The following is a 21970-nucleotide window of genomic DNA, read 5'->3' as shown; positions in this document are numbered from 1 at the left end:
GTTTGACTTAATCTACTAATAAAACCATTTTTTAAAACATTTACTCTACTAAAAGGAATATTGAAAGTAGGATTTCTTCTAAAATGACGACAAGGGACTCTAAGATAAAAATTACTAACTAAGTTACAGTCAAATAAACACATTTATACAAAAAAAACAAGATCATAAAATGTTCCACGGGACTCAGAAGATTAGATAATGATATGGAAATGAAAATCAGGATTCTGGTTGTGGCTGATGTAGCGTAAAAACGGTTATGCAGAAACTGGATGAGCGTAGACTGAGTTTTCGAAATAGAATTAAAAATAACAGAACTAAGGTTGAAAATTGGATAGATAGTTGAAAAATAAAGGTGGATTTTGTTTTGCCTTTCAAAATGTTTGTGAAAAGAAAAACAAAGGGAACTATCAATAAAAGCACCAAGATCTTTTTGCGATTGTACCCTATTAATGGGATTGTCATTAATTAAATAACTATGAAATAAAATGTTCTTTTTCAAAATAATAGTTAATATATTTTACTTTACTGGATTGAAGGACATACCCCATAAAGCTGCCCAAGAACATAATTTGTCCAAGTCCACCTGAAGCCTGTCAGCATCTTCAACACTACCAATAATTTTGTATAGCTTAACATCATCAGCACACATAAGGCATCTGGAGTGGGTAAAGAGTTTTGGAATATCATTGACATATCATTATTATAATTATTAGAGAAGTACAATTATTGTATTGATCTGTTGAAGATGAAATGAATTAGTAGTGAAAAAAAAATTTGAAAAGAGAAAAAAAACTTTGTTTACTGGAAGGACCTTAAATAAAGGAAAACTAACATAATATTATTGAGCTTTATTAGACTATGTGCATTATAAAACTTAACTTTAGAAAAGCAAAATGAATTATTTTATCGTTACAATTATTTTCCTGTTGTAAATGCATCAATCTGTGGATGCATTACGGGCGGTGTAGTAAACCAGTAAGTACGTTTGCTTTAATTAAGAAGATGCCTTGGAAATGGCTAAAACTATATTAAAAGGCCCCAGAAATGTTGCAAAGGAAGCTTTGTATGGTAGGTTGGCAATCTATAACGTCCATTCAAAAAATAACTTTAGACTATCATATTTTAATTGAAAATAAGGCGAATACTAGATGGCCAGTTATTATTTAAGGCTAGTAAGCAAGTTCAGGATAATTTAAAATGGAAGTTGTTATGTATTATAAAAGACAATCTTCGTAGGTGTAATTTATTGGATCACTTCAATACTGAACCTGATGCCACTTAAAACAATAAAAAACAGAGAAGAAGAGTAATGAATAAATAAATCAAAGTAATTCCTAAGTGATTATGTGAAATATAAAGGAACCAAACTTTGAAAGTCCATATACTAAGTACCCAGACTAATTTCTTGGGTATCAACCTTAAATTTAAAGTCCGTTCAAACTCCCATGAACTTGAAGGAAGAAAATTGTCATGGTCGATAATAAAACGATAATAAAAAAAAAACAGTTGACCACTTTTATTTAGAATTCGCTGGACTTTCACAATAAGACATGAGTTGTATAATGAACTTAAAAACAAACTACTGCGGGCTCCACTCTACCTGGGAAGACGTTGATAAGAAATTTATTTTATATAAACACCACTTGATCCTTGACAATTCCTTGAACAGGCTTTACAAAATTATGTGACCTATTTACCTAGCACAAAATGTATTGTTTTATTTGTATTTTTAACTAATTTTTCTTTTGCATATTATAACATATGTATAGTTTGTAGTTTTTTAGTATAGCTTTACATACGGTATGTATACATTTTTATGTTGCTTTTTTTTTGTTTCTTTTCATTATTTTGCTCAATTTTTATACTGTTTTATTTTGGTTGCACCACTAACGACAGTGTGTTCCACTTAGACTAGGCTATGAATGAGGTAGGTGCCACCCGGAGAGGTAGAAATTCTCATATAACTTTTCTAGACCAGTTTTTTCTGGGGAATCCAAATATATTGGGTAAACGGGCTGTAACCTGAGAACTTTCGCGTGAGGGCGCTTTTTTCAAAATGGCTGCCAGTTACAGTAGACTATGATATCTTGGCAACCACTGGTCATAGAGAGTTGATTTTGGTGTCAACTTGTTTGGAATGTACATATTCCTATTTGATGTAATAGAACATTTTGTCAGAAAATGGCCGGAAATACCTCTATTGACCTTTGACCCAATATCTAACAGATATCATATCTCCGTAACTACTTGACACAGAAAGTTGTATTTGGTATCAAACTCTCCAGAATATAGATGTTTATATTCAAACTAATAGAACATTATCTGTAAAAATGACCGGAAATAACGTTACTGACCTTTGACCCAAAATGCAAGACATTTCTCCTATCTGATCACGTTAATCCTGTCAATTAATTCATTTTGTGCCAATTGGAGGTGGACATTCTCATATTATTTTCTGGACCAGATTTTCATGTGCAATCCGAATATATGAGATGAATAAGCCATAACAAGGCCAGGAATTTAATTCTTTTACTACATACATGCTTCCCTTTAGTGTATCTGTATTAATCTTCAAGATCGCTCACATCACTGCAATCTGAAAAGTCTTCATATTCATTATGTGTAAACAGTTCCTGGACATCAGTGGGCATCACTGTCTCAATCCATTTAGGCTCCATTTGTTCGTTCCATCCATTGTGTGTACTGTTGTTGAAAAAATCATTGACGTCTGCTGATTGCCATTCTTTAGTAATGACGTTTGCTCTAAGTATATGAAACTCAAGGGTCTGCTGACATAGTGGCAGTAATGATATATCTGTAATCTTGTTGTGTCTGGAAAACTTTCTGTTGAAGATATCATATCTTGCTTGATTTACACTTTTCCCCTTCACTCCATACAATGGTGAAACATACTCTTCAAGTTCCTCATACAACTCTTTTGATGGAACATCTGACACTCCAAGGTTGCAGAATGTGTCAACAAATGTTGCTTTTGATTCCAGAAGCTTCCAGCAGGTACGTTTTCCTTTCCGAACGGAAGCGGAGTTATACTCGTTACCTGTGAAAGCATGGAATCCAATAAGGGATGATTTCTGCGCTTTTGTTAAATCAATGTCACTCAATTTCAGTACATTTCGGTATTCCCCAGTGTTTGTATCAATAATTACCCTCTGCCCATCATCTATGAAATGAGATAGTGAAATGACTGGAATGTCAATGTCTCCAGAATGGGAACGAATTATTGCTACGCCTTGATTGTTGTTAAAGCATGCTTTGCATGTAGGATGACTTTCGTGTCGGCTTCTTCTTGGCTACTATTAAGCTCCGGAACCAATACAACATCTCAGTTTAGTAACGTAGATGCATTCTTTGTACGATAAAAAGTAAATAACATCACTCCTCATATCTGTTAGAATGCTTTCATTCTTTGACACTACTACACAGCGAATAAGCTCAATTAATCTGGTCTTGTTCTCGCCGTTGGCAAGGAAATTGTTGAAATCACGGGGCAACTTTGATATTTTTGAGCTTACTTACAATTACTTTTGGTGCAATACTGCGTCTGTTTCTCGCAGTGCTCGACCAGGATCCATAACATCATCTCACTTTATGTTCGAATAGTGGGAAGAAACTAGAAATCAAGGCAAATGGGAAAGTAAAAGTAATATAAGCTAATCGGGATGTTTTAAAAAAGCTTCTTGCCACCTCAACAAAGCATGGTAGAATAATTGACTTTAAGAAAGCCTTTGAGTATCCACTTACCCCTGTCCCGCTAAGCCTTGCTAATGAATATGGGACAAGACGAACAACTCAGAAAAGTGTCCTAATGGAAATTCTCATCGAAAGTTCAACAGATGTTATAGATCCTGGTCGGGCACTGCCAGCAAAGGCTACTGTCATTGCCTATGTTGTTGACTTGATGGCATTAATCAAAACATTTACATCTTACCCTGATACGTACGAGGATCTTGTAGCAAAGGTTTTCAACAGCATCCCTAAAGGATACAAGCGTGTTGATATTGTTACCGATGCATACCTGCCAAAAAGCATTAAGTCTGTTGAGAGAAACATACGCGGTATTGCACCAAAAGTAATTGTAAGCTCAACAATATCAAAGTCGGCCGTGATTTCAACAATTTCCTTGCCAACGGCGAGAACAAGACCAGATTGATTGAGCTTATTCGCTGTGTACTAGTGTCAAAGAAAGAAAGCATTCTAACAGATATGAGGATTGATGTTACCTACTTTTCATCGTACAAAGAATGCATCTACGTTACTAACTGAGATGTTGTATTATAATAAATAATAAATAATATATTTATACAGGATAAAACAATCAGATAACAGTGTATCTGTTTTACATTGTGGTCCTGTCTTAATCAAAATATACAAAAGAGAAACTTAATTAAATATAATACATAGTATTGTATATTAAAGAGAATATATAATATAGTATAGTATTGGTTCCGGAGCTTAATAGTAGCCGGAAGAAGAAGCCTACACGAAAGTCATCCTGCATGCAAAGCATGCTTTAACAAATAACAATCAAGGCGTAGCAATAATTCGTTCCGTTATTGATACAAACACTGGGAAATACCGAAAGGTACTGAAATTGAGTGACATTGATTTAACAAAAGCGCAGAAATCATCCCTTATTGGATTCCATGCTTTCACAGGTAACGATTATAACTCCGCTTTCTTTCGGAAAGGAAAACGTACCTGCTGGAAGCTTCTGGAATCAAAAGCAAAATTTGTTGACGCATTCTGCAACCTTGGAGTGTCAGATGTTCCATCAAAAGAGTTGTATGAGGAATTTGAAGAGTATGTTTCACTATTGTATGGAGTGAAGGGGAAAAGTGTAAATCAAGCAAGATATGATACCTTCAACAGAAAGTTTTCCAGACACAACAAGATTACAGATATATCATTACTGCCACTATGTCAGCAGACCCTTGAGTTTCATATACTTAGAGCAAACTTCATTACTAAAAAATGGCAATCAGCAGACGTCAATGATTTTGTCAACAACAGTACACACAATGGATGGAACGAACAAATGGAGCCTAAATGGATTGAGACAGTGATTCCCACTGATGTCCAGGAACTGTTTACACATAATGAATATGAAGACTTTTCAGATTGCAGTGATGTGAGCAATCTTGAAGATTAATACACGACATACAGTCTGAAACACTAAAGGGAAGCATGTATGTAGTAAAAGAGAATTAAATTCTTGGCCTTGTTATGGCTTATTTATCTCATATATTCGGATTGCACATAAAAAACTGGTCCAGAAAATAATATGAGAATGTCAACCTCCAATTGGCACAAAATGAATTAATTGACAAGATTAACGTGATCAGATGGGAGAAATGTCTTGCATTTTGGGTCAAAGGTCAGTAACGTTATTTCCGGTCATTTTTACAGATAATGTTCTATTAGTTTGAATATAAACATCTATTTTTTGGAGAGTTTGACACCAATTACAACTTTCTGTGTCGAGTAGTTACGAAGATATGATATCTGTTAGATATTGGGTCAAAGGTCAATAGAGGTATTTCCGGCCATTTTCTGACAAAATGTTCTATTACATCAAATAGGAACATGTACATTCCAAACAATTTGACACCAAAATCAACTCTCTATGACCAGTGGTTGCCAAGATATCATAGTCTACTGTAACTGGCAGCCATTTTGAAAAAAGCGCCCTCACGCGAAAGTTCTCAGGTTACAGCCCGTTTACCCAATATATTTGGATTCCCCAGAAAAAACTGGTCTAGAAAAGTCATATGAGAATTTCTACCTCTCCGGGTGGCACCTACCTCATTCATAGCCTAGTCTAACTGATATTATTATGTTATAAAAGTGGTATGTAAATTACAGGTTGCTGTAAAAAAATCTTTAAAACAAAGTTATAACCAGCCAAGTTTATGAAAACACATACAAATGTGGTATTTTTGGGGAAAAACATCGGTTTTTATAACCAGCATGATTCAAATATTCATAAAACACAATGTTTACACTTTCCCCATGATCTGCACACGAAAATACATAGGGATCTGGACTATAGGCCTACGCCTGACGCGTGTAAAATCGCTGTTCTGTTTTTTATGTATACACTCAAGATTCCGCACTTCCTTGCTATAAACATTAAAAGCTAATTGATGATGGGAAAACCTAGCACCATAATAATTATAAGAAACAATACATCATGTATAGTACATCGCTTCTGGTGGTGATTTGATTAATATACAGACTATTGGTATTAATTATATTTATAATATCAAGAGGTATTGGTCTCAAAATTCACTCCAAATAATCGCACAGAAATGTTTTTTTTATTTCAATGTTGTAGGCCTAACCCTATGTTACTGTGTTGGCATTGTCGATAGAGCGGGGGAGGGGTTTGAGGCCGGGAACAAAGGTGAACGATCCGAACTTATTTTCATTGCGGTCCAAGCAACTCCATGGTCCAAGCGTCGATATCTAGACTGTATCAAGTTACAAGGGCTTTGTACGAATTAATTAAAGTTACAATTCTTCTATATTTAGAAGTTGGCCCAGCTCACGCCGCCGCGGGCGTCGATATCTGAATGCTACATCCAGGGACCAATACGCTTTTTTCACAAAACGATGACAAACAATGCCGTGCAACAAAGCGTAACCAACAGAAATAACATAGCATTTTCAGCCTATGCTTATACACTGTGGTGTTTTTTTCGATGGATTTTAAGCAGTGAAAAACAATTTTCAAATTGTTTTCAATCACACAGTGATGTAGGCAATCTTTTAACAACATTTTACAGTAATTTTTTTTCTCATACGATCCTCCGTTGAAGAGTTACGATTTTTAAATTAACATGGTGTCCTGAAATCCCATGAAAACGTTATGTTATTTCTGTTGGTTACGCTTCGTAGCACGGCATTGTTTGCCATCGATCGAAGATGTCTTCCGTTTCGTGAAAAAGGCGTAGGCCTATACGTAGTTACAACAAGGCGATATCCTCCCTTTGTAAGAATCGGCAATTCATTCGGAAAGCGCAGCGTATTAAAATGTTCATTCAGAAAGCGAGCGCAGAGAGATGCATATTCATAATATGCTCCCCTAAAATGGGACAAATAGGACGCCCTCTCTCGGATTTTCAGAGAAAAATACTTTCGCCACCCTGAAGTTCGGAACTGTTAACAGGTGTGCAAGACCCTTTACAGATGATCGAATCAGGAGTGTGTTAGTGATCTCGAACACCATAAAATGCATTTTTTTTCTGGGCTTCCCCCAGTGTATTTTCTCTCTACGATCGCGTGTGCCGCCCCCCCCCCCCCCGCAAAAATAATCCTGGATCCGCCCTTGACGCTGATGTTGTATCATATTATGTTAGATATACTATAGGTCAGGTATTTTGTCTATTTTTTGGTTAAAAGTCTATTATTATGTAAATTAAATGGTAGAGTGTTATGCCAGATATGCAAAATTAATGAGATAGAGAAATGTGTCACTTTGTAATTGAAAGTAGTATCTCACAAACATTACCCACTACAAGGGCGCCACGATCACAAACCAAAATGACAAAATTGGAATGCAAAAACATGTAATCTGCCAGGGTAGTCGATTTGAACGTATTTTGACTGATTACGTGAATTTCGAAATGCCGACAAAGAGAGGGTTTTGCCAGAGCGGGTCACAATTAATAGAGCAAAAAAACACTATTTCTCTTTGTCAAGATTTCAATTACCATTATATTGGTCAAACCTCAAAACATTTCTGGAATTAGCATTTTCGTGAAAAGAGAATGCTACGCCACAGTTACGGTACTGCAAAGATGTATTATTTATTGTGGCACACTAAGCGCGTCATGAGAACGAAAGATTGCTTACAAAGAAACATTTTATTCTATTAGATACCTGTATTGGACTGATTGGGGACTCGCAACAGCGATAATAGAGCGAGCAAAGTTGGAAGACCCAAGTACCAGAACCTCCATAGTAACGACCAATCTTCTATTTCCAAACGGACTTGTTTTATCAGTTCCCAGTAAGTCATAATTCATTTTAGTCTAGGTAATCTACCATTTTAAGTCAAACAAATTGCAAACAAAGTTTTTTTTTAATTGAACACACACACATTTTGTTTACAATGAAATATACAGATTAAGGTAACGAATATAAGGTCTCCGTAGCAAGCCAAACGCTAGTTGTAGAGTGTTGATTTCTTCTCAAATATTTCAGAATTAAATGTTTATATTCCTTCTTATTGAACGGTTTTCCCCAAAATGACCGGTAATGCCGTGATTGACCTCTGACTTTATATTTAAAAGATTTAGTAACATTTTACAGGATTTACATATCTTCATAACTAATGTATGTAGACAATTTTATTTTATACTTTAATAAAGCTATGATTGTTTATTCGAGATCACTTATCTTTAAACTTGTTTGTGTGAAATCTTTTTTAAAAACAAAAAATATGTTTTTCTCTTCAGTTTTTACTGTGCGTGTGTGGAATATGGAATCCATTATTGGAAGAGTATACTAATTTTCTTATCAACAATAGATTTGATTTAGGACGGGGCTCTTTTGAAATTCTGTTCTCGAATGAATATACATCAAAGTCTAGAGACTAAAATAAAGTATTTATTTAAAGTAGTTATGTAAATCCCGTGAAAGTTTGTCGGGAATGTTTGGATAAAAAATTTTATTAGAAGGAATATATATACAGACGTTCTATTCTATTCTATTTTGCCAAAAAACAAATCACTACAACCAGCGGTTGGTGAGATATGGTGAGAAATACTTCATATTTCTATTTGTAATTTGCATATTTTTTTTTTATTTTGAAATTTGATATCCACAAGAAAACCGTTTTTGCAGTTTCTTTGTTATTTTTTAAGCTAAATTGCCTAGACAATTTTACCATGTATGTACACAGTATTATAACACACCTGATTGTATTCTTACAATTTGATTAGTCAATTACGCATCACGTGTCATTTGGAATTATCCCTACCTAACAAAAAACGCGCTCTAATAAAGTTCAGCTTTTTAGTATAAACAAGGTAATCTAATAACAGAACGCTGAGCTCAGGTGTCACGAAACTTAAGATCTAAGCTAAGACCCCCTAGGACCTAAGATCACAAAACCTAAGACCTAAGACAAGACAAATTCTAAGATATACTACAGCTTAAAAACAATAGTTTCCCTATCTAACTTTATCCTGAATTCCACACCTTAGAATTAGGCCTTTTTTCAGACTTTTATGAAAGAGTATAAAAAGTAACAAATAAATACTTGGTATTATTTATAAATAAAAATTGGTGATTTTACAGACGTGTTTCTCGCAAACTTTCGCATACTCAACTTTCAATATTTTCGTTTTATGAAGCGCTAAAAACAATAATAGAGGGCTAAAACCCTAATTTATTGGTGAAATGCAGGTTTAATTTCAATACATTTTGTCAATTTTTCAATAAAAAATGCTGTAATATGTTACTGCTGATACTTTTCTCTTTTCAAAAAATATTAATCAATCTTAAAATCAACATCACTACTTACCATAGGCCTAGTCATAAGGGCGACCTAAGGGGATATGATGAATTTGTCGATTTTATTCTTAAAGTTAACGAAACCGTGTAAAGTATCAACAGTAACATTTTATTTGTATTGACAGTGGCAAAATATATTGAATTATTGAAATAGATGGATTCCACAAAGTTTTTAGCCCGCTATTAATGTTGCTTTTTTGGCGTTCCATAGAAACAAAATATTGAACATAGAGTAAAACCGCCTCGTAAAAAAAGAGCAGTTGGAAGGAGTTTGTGTGAATTGTTCACAATATATTATGTTTATTGTATTTGCCATAATGCAACATGTTTTCAAAAAGTGACCGGAACAACCATTCTTCTGTAATGTTGGCATTTGACCTGTACTTCTCATCTAAATAGCGACATGGCATAGAAAGTTTAAATTGGGAGCAAATTATTTTATAATAATTATAATTCAAACTAATGGATTTTATTGTTTAAAAATAACTAAGAGTGTGATTATTGACCTTTGAAATATAAATCTGATAATTAAAGATTGACATATAAGGCTATGTGATACATTGCATAAACAGTTGCTTATGAGACCAAAAAAACCCATTTGAACATGTGACAAGAATATTACTGCAGTAAACCTCTATTGTGAAAGTTATGCCTAGATAAAAATATAATATTAGCAGTGAATTTATTTGTTTATATAGTTTCTAAGTGAAGCTCCAACTTAAATTAATGTAAAACGCCTCTTTGATTTTCCGTTGAAAATTTTTTAAAACAATTGCCATTACAGCCGGCTTTACATTTAAATTTTGTGTGATTTGTAATGTGGGAATTCTTGTCCGTTCATGCTGTTATGACTGTTATTTCGTTGTCGTTGTAACGCTAAATTAAGTGAAATTGCCAAATTGGTTTGCGTGGTTTTTGCAGCACGGTCTGGTGAGCTAATCGTTTTATTAAAATATTGATATTATTTATTTACAAATAAACACAAACTGATAACTAGATTTATTTCGTCACTAGGTTATATGCATTAATTTAAGTAAAGATAATTGATTTTTAAAATATATATTGTTTGATTGATTTTGTCAGAATCTTTAATTATTTATAATATGTAAAGATAGGATCTTGCTAACGCAAATACAATAGCCGGTATCACTGAACATCGAGCAATATACAAAACAATAAAAAACAATCCGATCAAAGATCCCTCCGCATACAGGGACGGTCGCAGGACTATTTGAAAATGGTTGCCCAACGAGTTCAGGGCTGTAGACACCGAATGTGACGATGGGGTCCTGTGGCGAAGCAAATTGTTAAATGACACCTAGATGGCCGCAAATGGTACTCTCGCACGTAAAATGCATTTTTATAAATGGAACCGCTAGTTCGCCGGAACTGTTACGCGAAATACGCTAGAAAACCGAGGATTGTAGCCTATTATTATTCCGCCGGTAATAAAACATACGCTAAAAACAATAGGATAACAGTTTTGCGTTATACAAAAAATATGAAGCTGCTGCTATAAATATATTTGAGCAAAATGTTTAATTGCATAATTTTGAATTACATGCTAAATAAGTTAGAAAGTAAAACCACAATTTCCAAAATTCATTTTCATTTATCAACTATAAACTGTACAACAGTGTTGCTTAAATAGCCCTCCAAAATACAACAAAGACAATTTGCAGAAAAATCTTGTAGAGCTTTTCTTTGATTGAATAATTTTGTATATATTATAACAACAAGTTCATTTGGAAATATTGAGGAAAATGTTAAATTGTATTATTTTGAATTCAATGCTAAATAAGTAAGTTAAGTTAATTAAAACCACAATTTCCAAAATTCAATTTCATTTATGAAATTTGCAGGAAAAAGCAAAATTTGCTCTGCTACCTGTATAACACTGTTAATACCGAACTTCGGCCTAATATGACGGATGTATTCGGAAATAAAGATAAATAAGGTACTACACGAAAAAACCAAACTATACATAGGCCTATTATGATTTGGCCTTAAATTATGGAAACCCCTCCGACAAAACGCAATAAATATGGAAAAAATCGACGATCCGTATGACGGGTTTTTCCCGAAAACAGTGTGTATACGGCCATACTGCGTTGAAACACCGGTTCTCGTCAGATCACCGAAGTTAAGCAACGTTGGGCCCGGTTGCGTTCTGGATGGGAGACCGTCTAGAAATCGTGGCGGGTGCTGTATATACTGGAGAGTGATGGTGTAATGGTAATATCGGACTAGCATTTATAGGGTTCGAGGTTATCTGTACCATACTAATTGCATCCTTAGGCAAGATGCTTTACTCTCATTGCCTAATCTGGTAGGCGCTGCACTGCTGGCTGCCGTGGGTCCGTGGAGGGCCTAGTCCGAATTTCCTCACTGAGGACAACTAGTCAGTCAGAAATTCATTCTGCGCATGCTCATAAACTTATCTACAAAAAATACGTCGACCGCCGTATTGTGCGCGCGGTATAGTAGGACTGCTGCTTAAATATTACGGTGCATTCTGCCAATTTACAGTTTTTCTCTTCCAGACTGGACTTCTATAACGTTATATGGATATTGTATACGATGAAATAGGACTTACATTTTAATTTAGTGGCAGAAACAACATTTCGTATGAAATTAATTGGGTTGTCCGGGTCTCTAGGACAACACTCCTTGTTCCGTCCCTGGCGTATATGTCATAAACCACCCTTATAACATAGTAATAAAGACTCTAGATTTCATTATAAAATTGAACAAATAATACGGATATAAAAAAATATATATCTAGATTTCATCATAAATCATGTGTATAATCTAAACACTAAGAAATAAAATTGAACAACACAATACGGATAATTTAAAAAAATCTTATTTCGTTTCGTTTCCAAAGGCGAGACTCAATCTCGGTACCTTGAATGCCATAGACACGAGCACAGACCGAGCCATACACAACTGACTAAAAGTTGTAGATTCCTCTGTGTATTTACTATACAGTAACCACTTGGGTGCAGATAGATTATTACATACCGCAATGAATTATATTTTTTTACTATGATGACATCTTTAAAAAATAAAAAAAAATGATGCACTGTCAAACTATATACTTTTAACTTTAATATATGAACATTTTAAGGAAGAAAGTTAATGTTAAGTTTGTTATTTTGGCCTAAGAATATGTCATAATTTGTTTGATTGTTGGAATAAATTTTTTTAAATTTAATTTATTAATGATGACTTAATCAACTTTTGTTCTCTTAATTTCATATTAAATCATACATATGATACATACAATTCAAGAAAATGAAATGAAAAATAGGTGTTCCCGAGCATTCCGACGATTAACTTACACGTGCGTAGCCGGTCACTTTTGACGTGCTCGTATAACGTAATTTCGATTTGAAAAGTGAATCAAATATGATGATATTATTAAAGAAAGTTTGTAAAACAGAAATCGAGCAAAAAGAGTGCAAATTAACGTTTAACACGCAGTGCGCGTGCAAAACTCTGCGCACTCATGGCAATTTTTTAAACGCTTAAAATTGCCTGAAACGTACTCTAATTTCATCGAAAATAAATGTTGACAATTTTGAAAATTTTAAGCGCGCATATGATGAAATATGACCTGAGGCCTGAAACTTATGAGTACCAAATTTTGTTTAATTGTGATTCATGCTTGTAAAGATATGATTACAAGCGTGATTTTGTTAAATCTCGCGTAGACCGCGTAATTTTTGATTGCGCACCGTGAAAACATAACCACATCGATTCCTGGCCTTAATGAATAATTATACTTAATTAACTTAACTAGCTAGATGAAACTGGTATCAAGATAATTGACGGACAAAATAGTGCTAAGGAAAGAATAAATAAAGATCCTAACAGAATCAATAGGTTGTATGCATGATAATGCATATAACCTAATAAATAAATATTCTGACTGAATCAATAAGATTATATTTATATATTATAACTTAATTATTCAAACCTGAGAATTCTAACCTAATAATCTTTACTCATTGTGTCAACAAATAATTAATTTGTTTAAACAAAGTATTAATTTGTTTAAACGGATTACTAATCTGTTTGAACGAATTAGTAATTCGTTTGAATGAACTAGTAATCCGTTTAAATAAATTACTAATCCGTTTGAACGGATTCCTAATTCGTTTGAACAGATTATTAATCTGTTTAAACAAATTACAACATATACTTTAAATGGCACTTGTTGTATATGTTGCAATTCGTTTGATGAATGGATTACTAATTCGTTTGAACGGATTACTAATCCGTTCAAATTAATTACTGATTTGATTAAACAGATTAATAATCTGTTCAAACGGATTAGTAATCAGTTTAAACAAATTAATAATCTGTTAAAACGGATTAGTAATCTGTTTGAACGAATTAGTAATTCAGCTATAGAAGACTACTTGTTTTAGCGACCTTGGTACTGAAACATTGAATGTGTAAGTTATGGGACGCCATCTCTGCATTATTCACTGGTAATATTTTGATTTGACGTTCTGTTCTGTTGAATGGCCTTTGTCGGTACATTTCCCATTATTATTTGTTCGTTATTTATGCCTTTCTATGTTTTTGTTATTTTTGCAATATGTTTGATATTTGAATCAAGCTACAATTTTTACCTTAATGTCGGAAACATTTAAACATAAATTCGCAATTGGAACATAAGTTAGCAATGAAGACGTGTCATCTCGTTGTTCGTACGATTGTGGGAAAAAGTGGGGTAAGCTGTTGTTGTTCATCAAGATGTTGTTGTTGTTTGTTGTTGTTGATGCTGTTATTGTTATAATTTTCATTTTGTTATTTTCATTTTGTTATTTTTATTCTTGTTAAGATGGAAAGATGTATTGGTGTGATGCAGGAACTGATCAAATCGAAGAAGCTAACCTTGATGGAACGGAAAGAAGGATTATTATTTCTATTGCTAAAAAGCATCCTTTTGGTCTTGAAATGTATGGAAACTATCTCTATTGGACAGATTGGACACCTGGTGATATACATCGAGTTGCTATAAAAACTGGAATATCGTCAAGGGTGAGTGGCGACAAACGGCTTACTAAACCAGGAGGATTACATATATACAAAGGTAATAATCATTCGAAAGTATCAAAATAAAAGTTCCTATCAAAACAATTCTTAAATGGCATTATTATTAATTATTAGGCTACTTGTAAAAAATTGCGTGAGCTTGATATTGCATATGTGTAAAACACCTAAGTAGATCATTTAATTGGATAATTGTGGGTCACATACGTTATCAAGAGTGCATTTCTCGTTATGCGAGTGCTTTTTTGCGCGTTTATTCTTGTTATATGAACTGTTTACTGATTGCGTTTGAAAATAAATTGTTGTCTTTAATTGCTCTACTCCACGTCTAAAATGTAAACGAATGGTTTAAGCCTATCATCCTCAATGATGAATATTTAAATTGTATTAAGGGTATCGTTCTCACCGGTTATCACTGTTTTAACCGCACTGTGTCAAGTTTACAATCTGTTTAACCGGTTTTCAGATATCATAAAACAATTATGGTAGAAGGAGATAGGTAAATGCGAAGCATCCTCGTATTATTGTGTGCGGGTATTTTTCAACGATCGGAAAATCTAAATTCGTTTTAATTGTCAATAACTAATCATCTAACTCAATTTAGTTAGTAAACAGGGTTACATCAGGTGGTTAAAATCAACTTTATATACCATCGAGTAAAAATTACAGAAGTAACGCGCGATTTACCGAATTTTGCCCTTGCAAATAAATAAATTATATATAGATGTTCTATACTAAGTGATTAAGTCTTAACAGACTGCTTTATTTGATTTATTATGGTAATGTACCTAGCACCAAAAACTGTTAGACTATGTGTGCGATCACAGCATAAGTATACGCCCATACTGCGTTGAAACACCGGTTCTCGTCAGATCACCGAAGTTAAGCAACGTTGGGCCCAGTTGCGTTCTGGATGGGAGACCATCTAGAAATCGTGGCGGGTGCTGTATATACTAGAAAGTGATGGTGTAATGGTAATATCGGACTAGCATGTGATAGGCATGGGTTCGAGGTTATCTGTACCATACTAATTGCATCCTTAGGCAAGATGCTTTACTCTCATTGCCTAATCTGGTAGGTGCTGCACTGCTGGCTGCCGTGGGTCCGTGGAGGAGGGCCTAATCCGAATTTCCTCACTGAGGACAAATATTAATACAAAATACAAAAAAAAAAAAAAATAAGCAGATAGCATCATAGCAACCCAACTTTTGTCCTAATGGTCCTGGCTTAGATTAGTGTCTTGGATTAGATTAGTGTCACAAAATGTATAAACAGCCCGACGAAGGCAGCGCCCTACCGCATAGAAAACATTACTGTTGAAGGGGAAACCACAGACTCTGCAGACCAGGCGCCTTTATTGTGTTACACGCACAGCTAAGCTCTGTATACACGCGCCATCATTCATTTATACGCTGTGTATACAAACGTCCTAATTGTCTTGCATGCAGATCAAGCCTGTATATTGAGCGCGATTTTTCTGACGAAAGGCTATGTATACGACAATCTACCGTATTAAGTACATTGGGCCTCCGGCCTGCAAATGTTCTTGTAGGAGGTATGCAATACATAAATCACTGAATACTTCTTATTTAAAAAAAAAGAAGAATTACATGATAGCTGACGTACTTGCTAACAATTACAACTACTAGAATTTCAATACATTATTTTACCGACATGTGTTGGACATTCCAGGACATGCAGTCCTCAGAAGAGACAACGGCACACGTGAGAAAATTCTTTCGCAGTCTGTTGATTCGCGTCTAAATTAAAGGTCGAGAATCCAAAATCGTTCAACCGTGACCCTTCGCAGACACTCTTTTCCCAGACGTGTTTTGGGTCCAGCAGCTGGAAACTATAAATTAGTCGAAATTTCAAAATGTTAAATAGCTTTCGCGTTGATAAAGCTTCTTATTGATTTTGTCCTCTGGGGTTTTAGCTGGCTAGAGCCCCGGCGCGAAAATTCCTTCCTAAATATAAAATACTCCTTCCTAAAAAAAACCTCGTTCCTAAATATAAAATACTCCTTCCTAAATAAAAAAAACTCTTTCCTGAATCTATTTCATAAATAAAAAACTAATTTCTAAATATAAAACTCTATTTAACTATAAAAACCTAACTCTCCAAATAATCTCTCACTGCCTAAGATAAAACTACTTCCTTAATATAGAAACTACTTCATGCATCTAAAAACTACTTCCTTGACATGAAAATCTAACGCTTTATATAATCCCCTCATCACCTCCTCCCCCATAAAGGAAACCAAAATCTCGTAAAAAGGGTCCATCTTGGTGTCAAGACATAATCTGCAGGCTATGAGATTGCTAGAAAGTAGATACGCTTATAAAGCAGCACATAACTATACAGGAGTGAAGCACATAAAACAAAAAAGGCACAACATGGCCTACAGCGTATTGGGGAATAAACTGAATGCTATCAGCTTGGTAGAAAACATATGAAATATAACATGGTCTATAGTGTACTTAGACTTTGTTTGCTTTATAATACACTATTTGTCTTTATTGATTTGCTTTATTACTGCTTTAGACTATTTAGCCATATTTGCTTTAATACTTTGCTATAACTATCCTTTATTTGTTAATGTTTTACACTCCTTTTTTATCCATGCCAATTCTTTTTGATTAAGTCTGCTTTATACTACATTAGACTATTAGGTTTTTCTTTTCTATGGCTATTTCTTTCTTTGTTAATGCTTTACATTGCTTTCTTTGCTATGGCAATGTCTTTGCTTTACACTGTTAATTGCTGTAAAACTTTGCTATGGCTATTTCTTACGAGATTTAGACAACAATTAAACTAAAGAAGAATTATGTTTTATGATGTGTTATTATTGTTATTATTAGAGTTATAACTCTAAACAACACACAAGCAGCACCAGGCAGGACATTTTGAACAACGAGAAGTAGCCTAATTTGTATGATTACAAATGACTGCCAAATTCCCCTCATATCCTGTAAACAATTGGTCACAGAGAATGTATAATAATCTCACTATCTACTGAACCTATCTCATGACATGAGCTGAATTATGATATTGCTTTATGGTTATAGGACATGAATGTTTACCTAACATTACTCTAACATAAAAAAAATTTAAACAATGTAATTTAAATTGATTTTTCTGTTAATCATTTTAAATAATGTCATGGGCCCATATCATATTATTTTTTTTACATTATAAAGGGAACAATCATTTTACAAAATAAATCATATTTTTTCAGAAACATTTGATGGCGATGACTATGATGAAGCTGAATCAACGTGCGGTAAAGGTTTTAATAATTTATACATTTCGAGACTAAAAACAAAACAAAACATATTAAAATACACAGTTATATTTTAGAAACTAGCTGAAAACAAACTGAAAAAAAAAATTTATCTTTATTTGTAATTATAGATGCAGACCACCAGACCAGATACAGCAGACAAAACTGTTTAACTATGACTTGTATTGCTCAGAAAATTTTAGGTCGCGACAAAACATCGGTAAGAATATTAAATATTTATTTTATTTTCAAATAAAACACTTTCATTAAAAAAAAAGTAATAGTAAAATGAAAGATTGTCGATTGTATTATATACAGAACAGGCAAGATAGTAACATGTTGCTTATAAGAGTTCATCAAGGGTTTCTTCCCAAGTCATAAAGAAAATGGTTTCATAGATTCTGTTATTTTCTGTAAACCAAATCAATAGAAAAATAGTAACCACACACCAATGTTGAAAATGTAAATGATAAAATTGTAGATATAGGTTTATTTTATAAGAAAAATAAATCTTCAATATTTTAGAGACGAACAGCATGACATAATTAATTTCTATTTTCTGTTGTAAGTTAAGTCATAGTCATATTATATTAAATCGAGAAAAAAGGCTTTACAAACAATATGGAACGTTATATGCCTACCTGTAAAAAATAGTAATGTAACTTTATCAAAGCTTATGTACTAACGTAAATAAAAGTGTTTTAGTACTAATATTTATGATTAACCGCCCAGTGATGAACTGAAAATGTATTATTTAATTTTAAACGATGAGATGAAGAAATCTCTCAGCGAGAGCCCCAGCCCAGATTCGAAGCCGAAACAAACCATTAGACCACTAGTATCTTTAACACTCTTGGCACTAGGCCCCTAAATTGTACGCACGCGCACCAGAGATATTAATAGTGAGTTATACATGTGCAGTAGGCCTATATAGCCCTTTAGAATTAATGTTCTGTGCCTGTTTTTTTTTGTATAGATATTTTCACAAATAAAGTGGGACAAGCCATGGCAGACAAAAACAAATTTAAAAATAATAGATATGGTTATATACACCTGTTTTTGTTAAGTTAAAGGCACCACTGTCGAACAGTTTCTGCTTACTTGGTGAATTTTGTGAGAAAAATAAAAATATTCAGACTCATGAAGTACTTGATGGTCTTGTCAAATTAGACCACCGGTGATTAGACAGTGGTTAAGGAAATGCAATTGATATAATAACATGGGTTGACATGGTAATACAATGTACATTGTTAGAAATATAATAATATACGATTCCACTTTTACATTATTAAATATTTATTTAGAATGAGTGTGTGATCAAGTGGACTTGGATGGACGAATCGGATCTATCGACGTATAACGGGAAAGTTTGCAAAATGATTCCTATTAACAATCTACTTGATTCTACTGATAAATGCACTACATTTTCCAACTATGAAGCCAAATTTAATCCAACGTCTTCAGGTACGATCTTTTAAAGTTCTCCTCTTTTGGAATTTGTCGAGTTTAATTAGAGTAACGTGAACTTTATAACCATCAGAGACAAGAATTCCATGATCTTGCTATGGTAATGAATTAAAATGTTGTGTGCTTCTATATATAAATTTACGTAAGGGCAAAATTCGGTAAATCGCGCCTTACTTTTAGAATTTTTACTCGATGGTATATAAAGTTGGTTCGTACTTTAGGTACTGATTTTAACCACCTGATGTAACCCTGTTTACTAATTAAATTAAGTTAGATAATTAGTTATTGACGATTAAAACGAATTTAGGTTCAACGATTTGCCCCAAATAGGGGTGTTTTCCGATCGTGGTATACACTGTCTAATGGATGTCAATCTTGAAAAATACCCGCCACAAAAATTGGAGGAGGCTTCGAATTTTCCTATCTCCTCCTACGATAATTGTTTTTAATAGCTGAAAACCGGTTGAACAGCTCGAGTACAATATCATGATTTTGAAGACAGGCCGATTTTCTTTAAAAAGTACTATTTTGATAGATTTAATATACGTTTATACAAATGTATTGATTTGCGATGAATGGAACATTCCAATCTCTGTGTCGTTCCACAAGTGTATATTCCCTCAGGCGTCGTAAAGGAAAGTAGGCCTACTGTATACTCATAACAGAAATTCGATCCATTTGTTTTTCAATCTGTGCTGCAGAGGTTGGATATAATTTTTTATTAAACGGATAATGAGCTGGTGCTAGCGTTTTCAGTCGCCGTATATTTATTATGTACAAATCTTTATTATTGCAGTTAAACCACCCATATCATCACCCTTCCCTCACTCGCATGAGTAGCGTTGTAAAGCCATAATAGAGCCTGATAGGCCAACGGTGCATCATATGCCCTAAACGCAAAATAACTTTGGTGGGTAGGGTAGGAACCAACTTAAGTATGAATTGGCTCTAAGAAACAATTGAAAACCAACAATTGGTCTCATTTTGTGACAAGTTTCTCTTTCGGAAGTAATTCCCAGGGTGCTAATTTTAGTTGAGTACATAAATCAGTGTCTATTTATTCGTTTCTGTAAACGACATGTATTATTGTACGTACATTTGAAATTGTCAGTTTTTTAACGCTAAAATTATTATGTATTCGAGAACCATCTGTGGGCACGACCTAGATGGTCGATTCATTATCAATATTATTTTTTTAAATAAAAAATTAAATTAAGAAAACACCAAGACCAAAATAACTCTGTTATTGTACTACGTGTTTTCATTAAATATATTTGAATTAGCTTACCGGCAAAAAATTCTAATAAATATTGATCTACCTACAAAGACGACCGATTCTACTAAAAGCCTGTCAGTAACATTAACAAAAATAATAACAAGAAGGTGAGCTATATTTAGCAGATCCACCTATAGCATGCCACAGTCTGATTTGGAACCAGGCCAACTTCTAGACACACGGAGATTTTCTTTTATTATAAGCAAATTACTAAAATTATTTTATTTAGTTTAAACGTTGCGGAGATATGATCATTTTGTTTTAAATTAGATTAAAATATTAAAATTGATGTCAAAGGTTAAAGAAGAATTTTAGATTGAAAACATGGATTTGTATAACTAGCAGGCTTTATATTGTTTTTGTAAAAATGTAATGCTTGCACTTCCCTGCGGTTTCCACAAAAAATACTAAAGGAATGGACTATTTGTGACTTGGTAGACGATTATATGCATTTCAATTTCAATGACTCGACTACCATTTTTATTTTTTGCCGCATTCTCACATTAGATAATAATATTTCCTGAATCGGTTTTACTGACCTCAGAAATTCTTGATTCAGTACATTATTTGTCTATTTCTAACTGATGTCAATGTGGGCATCCCACATATATCTGACCACTCAGCCGTAAATTGTAAGTTACAGTTAAATAAACCGCCGCCAACTCAGAAAATAGTTTTTAGTCGTAACTACAAGAATCTCTGTGCTGACTCTCTTGTCAGCGAGTTACTACCACTAACACTGACTGTATCTCTTCCATGTGACATTGATGTATGTACAACTCTACATTGCGTTCAATCATTGATAAACTTGCTCCAACTAAGTCACGTCTGGTGACTATTCGACCGCAAACTCCATGGTATACTGATGAAATACGAAAACAAAAAAAAGTAAGAAGGCAGCTGGAGAGGAAATAGCGTAAGACAGGTCTCGAAACTGATTGGCATGCTTCTTACACACATCAACGCCAATGTGTATCATCACATATTCATACTGCAAAGTTGGAATATCACTCAGCTCTAGTAAATAATGCTGTAGGCGACCAGAAGCGATTATTCAAAATTGTAAACACGTTACTGCATAGAGGAAATAAGACACCCTTACCTACCTGTAAATCAACCAGTATTCTTGCTGAACGTTTCTCAGAGTTTTTTAATGAAAAGATCACTAAAATTCGATCAGGATTTCCTCAATCTGTTCTCCAAGATGCGCATACATTTAGTACAAGGGCTCCTTTAAGCTGTCAACTGTCTATTCTTGAACCAACCACAGATGAGGAGATCAAGAAATTGATCAAGGCATCCCCGATAAAGTCTTGTGAGCTAGATCCTATTCCAAC

At 33.9% G+C, this 21970-nt stretch overlaps 1 protein-coding gene and 1 pseudogene across 1 annotated transcript in view; both read left to right on the top strand.

Moving 5' to 3' along the window:
• LOC140049807 (uncharacterized) overlaps positions 1 to 21970 on the top strand; it is a 70640-nt gene that overhangs the window by 35503 nt on the left and 13167 nt on the right. The window contains exons 5-9 of the mRNA XM_072094756.1: positions 7899 to 8032; positions 14396 to 14647; positions 17846 to 17890; positions 18022 to 18110; positions 19195 to 19354. Of these exons, the coding sequence (XP_071950857.1) occupies positions 7899 to 8032; positions 14396 to 14647; positions 17846 to 17890; positions 18022 to 18110; positions 19195 to 19354 (680 nt within the window). The remainder of the gene's footprint in view (positions 1 to 7898; positions 8033 to 14395; positions 14648 to 17845; positions 17891 to 18021; positions 18111 to 19194; positions 19355 to 21970) is intronic.
• On the top strand, positions 11634 to 11754 carry LOC140050619 (5S ribosomal RNA; annotated as a pseudogene).

Source organism: Antedon mediterranea, chromosome 5 (genome assembly GCF_964355755.1).
Source record: "Antedon mediterranea chromosome 5, ecAntMedi1.1, whole genome shotgun sequence".
In the NCBI taxonomy this organism is placed as follows: Eukaryota; Metazoa; Echinodermata; class Crinoidea; order Comatulida; family Antedonidae; genus Antedon; species Antedon mediterranea.
Note: the sequence above shows the minus strand (reverse complement) of the source record. Positions and strands in the feature narration are given on the sequence as shown.